We start from the raw sequence: 4,500 nt of genomic DNA, 5'->3' as shown, positions 1-4,500 counted from the left end.
TTTGTGGGAGCCTAGCCAGTTTGGATGTTCACCTTCCTAAATATGGACGGAGGGGGGAGGACCTAGGACTTACCACAGGGTAGGGAACCCTGACTGCCCATTGGACTGGAGAGGGAGGGGGAGAGGAGTGGGGGGAGGGGGAGAAGGGTGGGAGAAGAGAGAGAAGGGTGGGAGGAGGCGGAGGGAAATTGGAGGCTGGGAGGAGGTGGAAACTTATCTTTTTTTCCTTTTCTCAATAAAAAAAAGAATTAAAAAAACGAAGTTATTAATCTTAATGAAACATAGTAGCTGAGTTACATAGTCTTCTTTTTATTTTAGTGCCCTTCCTGTCTTGTAGCCTTGGAATAATCTTCAAGAAGCTAGAGAAAACCATTTGGATAATAGTAATAAAAACATAAGAACCAGATGGTGTACAATCAGATTAATTCCCAAAGGAGTACAATCTATGTATCCAAGAAATTGGCTGCAAATAACTCTTTTGATTTTATTTTTGTTAATATTTTTATGTACATAAATTCATTTATTCATTCACCTGGCAGTGTTTGAGCAGCTTTGCATCTTTGCTGTTCTAGAAATTGGCGGCAGAATATAAAATTCACACAAGCCCATGACTATTATAGACCTTACTTTCTAGCTCTTATCAGAGTGTTAAATTAGATTTGAAATGAGTGTCATGAAGGAGGTACATAGTTTCTCTCCAATAAGGAGGTATATGCTGGCTGGCCTCATTTATTTTGCTTCTAAAATCCTATAAACAAGAAAACTTTTGGTATGTCCTAAAAAAATGGCCACAAAGAGATTAAATAGAAACCGGCCAGATTTGATGGGGCTGTTTTGGAAAATATTCCTATGGATTTTTCTAAATTCCATTATGATGTGGGATTCCCCTCAGTATGCTGTGAATATGCTTTATTGCCATTGGTTAATAAAGAAGCTGCTTTCGGTCAATGGCTTAACAGAGTAAATCCAGGTGGGAAATTTGACCAGAGATGTAGAGAGAGAGAGAGAGAGTAGGCAGAGTCAGAGAAAAGCCATGTTACTGCTGAAGGAGGAAGACACCCACCATGGTCTAGCAGAAATTTGTCGGTAGGCCACGACCTTGTGTTGATGCACAGATTAATAGAGTTGGGTTGATTTAAGATGTAAGAGATAGCCGGGCAGTGGTGGCGCACGCCTTTAATCCCAGCACTTGGGAGGCAGAGGCAAGTGGATCTCTGTGAGTTCGAGACCAGCCTGGACTACAGAGCTAGTTCCAGGACAGGCTCTAAAGCCACAGAGAAACCCTGTCTCGAAAAACCAAAAAAAAAAAAAAAAAAAAAAGATGTAAGAGATAGCTAGAAATATGCATAAGCTAATAGGTAAAGCAGTGTTTTAGTTAATATAGTTTCTGTATGATTATTTCAGGTCTGGGCAGCCGGGAACTAATAAGCAGCCTCCTTTAATATCAGTATAATTACTGTCTTCTGATACTTTCAGATATCGCTTGAAAACAGAAGACAACACATTATTTATCCTTCACATCTTCCTGCTCTTTCCAACTCTGGCTCATTGCTTTGGCTTTATCTGATTGTTGGTTCCAATCTCATTGCTGGGGAATGGATCTATGTGAAACCTGACAGTTACTTAGGAAATATGTACCCCTCAGAATCGTGTGAGTGTGAGTTCAGTTATGCCTGTGCCTGCCCTGATCACACCCACAGTCAGTAGTTTTCTTAATGCCAACTAGTTTCAGGTGAAATCTATGAAGTATCTGTGAGTTTCCTGGAAAATATTTTCCTCAATAATAAATGTTGCTATACAAATAAAAATGAAATACTTGTTATTTCCTAAAGAGGAAATTTTGGTGAAGATAATGACCCTAATTGTTGTTAATTGAATGTGTCAGAGAGCTAGTTAGGGTTTTTATTGCTGTGAAAAGACACAATGATCATGAAAACTCTTGAAAAGAAAACATTTAATTGGGGTGGCTCACTTACACTTTCAGAGGTTCAGTCCATTCTTATTGTGAAGGGGAATATTACAGTCTATAGGCAGACATGATGCTGGCTAAGCAGCTGAGAGTCCTACATCTTGCAGGCAACAGGAAATCACCTGAGACACTGAGCAGTACTGTGAGCATAGGAAATATCAAAGCCTGCCCTCACAGGGACACACTTCCTCTAACAAGGCCATGCCCACTCTAACAAAGCCACACTTCCTAACAGTGCCACTCCCTATAAGATTATGGGGCAAATTACATTCAAACTACCACAGTCCTCATAAGAAAAAGCTCATTCACAAGTTTCTGTGTCACTGAAAATTACCATCTCAAAATTCCAGCTGCAAACTCAAAAATATTTAAATGGTTTCCTATTATGATCCCCCTCTTGAATCCTCATCAAAGTCATATTAGGTTCTCTTCAGTATTTATTCACAACCCTGTCTCCCCTCACTGTTTTTGAATTCTATCTCTTCTCCATTTCATTTTCATAATTGTATTCCTCATTCTTCATATGTTTGTATATTTGTATTAAAATACAGCTGTAGGCCATTGAGGAGGCTTAGTGGGTTAGGATGCTTGTCACTGAAGACTAAATCTCCAGGAAAAGGAGAGAGCCAATGCTCTCATATTGTCCTCTGATGCTCCTTTCATGGCACCCCTCCATCCACAAAGCAATAAATATAATTTTTAGAATTTACAAAATAGACCTAGCTATTTCATATGAGACTGCTAAATATTTATTTTTTCTTAGTAGTATTTGGTAAGAATATAAATACACACACATGTATACATGTACATTTATATGTATACTTATCTGTCTACCAGTAAGTAAGAAAGTAGGCTATAGATACTAAGGAAAGTAAAAACCACTGTGCTGGGAATAGCGATATTAAAGAGTGGAGTGAGGTTTACCAAAATAAACCACACAGACATTTTAATTGAAGATGACTCGTCTTGTTTAAATAGCATTCTTAAACAGAACAATTTAAAAGATAAAATGAATGTTTAAATTGCTAGCTTTAAGATGTCTTCTATAGAGACCGAGAGTGTAACCCACCATTCATAAGTTTTCTAATGGCTTCTTTAACATCTTTGTTCCTAAGACTGTATATAAGGGGATTAAGCATGGGAATCACGGTGGTGTAAAAGACAGAAGCTACTTTTTCCTGGGTTGTGTCACCTGTAGCTGGTTTCAAATACATGAAGATGATGGAACCATAGAAGACCCCAACAGCTACAAGATGGGAACTGCATGTACTGAAGGCTTTGGATCTGCCATCTGCTGAGCGAATTCTCAGGATGCTGGCAAGGATGAAGGCATAAGAGATGAAGATGGCAAATACACTTGCAAAGACATTAAATCCCACCAGCAGCATCACCCAAAACTCCTTGGTATAGTCTCTTGAGCAAGTTATGTTCAGAAGAGGGAGGATGTCACAGAAGTAATGGTGAATGACATTAGCTCCACAGAAGGAACGGCTGGAAATGTAGCTGGTATGGATGGTGGCTCCAAAGGCCCCCATAGCGTATACAGCAGTGGATAGTAGCACACAGACTCTGTGAGACATGATGACATTGTAGAGCAAGGGGTTGCAAATGGCAACGTAACGATCATATGCCATGACTGTTAGCATGTAGGAGTCATCAATACCGAAGAACGAGAACAGAAACAGCTGGGTCATGCACTCAGGAAAGGCTGTGGAATTCTTCTCTGATACAAAGTTCACCAACATCTTTGGAATTATAACAGAGGAGTAGCAGAGATCTATGAAGGACAAGTTACTGAGAAAATAGTACATGGGTGTGTGAAGCTGAGAGCTAATCCTGATTAAAAAGACTAACCCCAAGTTTCCTGACACAGAGACCACATAGATCAATAGAAACAGGGTAAAGAGTGGAATCTGGAGCCCTGGCTTGTCTGTTAACCCCTCAAGGACAAATAAGGTAGAGTGATTTCCTGGGCTCATTCTCCTCCCAGCTTTCATGAGTTGCATGAGTCAACAGATAGAGGCAAACATTACCAATTGGCAGTATTTGTTAGCTTGCAGTTTGACAAATGACATTTTTTTTAAACAGAAACATTTTCTGAAATCTAAACAATCTAGCAGTACTTCTTTGAGTATCGCCTACCATCATGATTACAGTTCCTGTGGCTTCATTTGTATTCCTTGCATTGAGAAATAAAACCCACTAGGTTTCTCTTTTATAGTCCTCATGTGACATTTAAGTGTGAAAGTCATGTTGCTACCAACGAAGCTCTAGATTTCCCTGCAAAAGAAGAATAACTGTTATTCATACACCTTCCAGGAGCACCTACTGAGAGATGGTCTTCTATTTGATGGGTTGGGTCTCCAACAGCTGTTGTGTCTGATGTCTTGGACTTGAACTTTTTTTACTGATGTTGCTTGAGTTTCCCTTCTACCTAGCTTATTCAGTTCTAATCACAAAGACTTGGCTTCCTTCTAATCTGTCTATATACAATCTGAGTTTCTGGTCTTGAATTAGTTTTTCTTGCTGCT

At 39.4% G+C, this 4,500-nt stretch overlaps 1 protein-coding gene across 1 annotated transcript; it reads right to left on the bottom strand.

Moving 5' to 3' along the window:
- Window positions 1-3,012: 3,012 nt before the first annotated feature.
- On the bottom strand, window positions 3,013-3,948 carry LOC101989821 (olfactory receptor 8D2-like). The gene has a single exon (XM_005347508.1). The coding sequence runs from the start codon at window positions 3,946-3,948 to the stop codon at window positions 3,013-3,015; it is 936 nt and encodes a 311-aa protein (XP_005347565.1).
- Window positions 3,949-4,500: the final 552 nt, after the last annotated feature.

This window comes from Microtus ochrogaster, chromosome 5 (assembly GCF_000317375.1).
Source record: "Microtus ochrogaster isolate Prairie Vole_2 chromosome 5, MicOch1.0, whole genome shotgun sequence".
Lineage (NCBI taxonomy): Eukaryota > Metazoa > Chordata > Mammalia > Rodentia > Cricetidae > Microtus > Microtus ochrogaster.
This window is presented reverse-complemented; position numbering and strand designations above follow the sequence as displayed.

What these genes read in the sequence shown, in the direction of transcription:
- LOC101989821 (XM_005347508.1), bottom strand. Translation starts at nt 3,948, where the DNA reads ATGAGCCCAGGAAATCACTCTACCTTATTTGTCCTTGAGGGGTTAACA.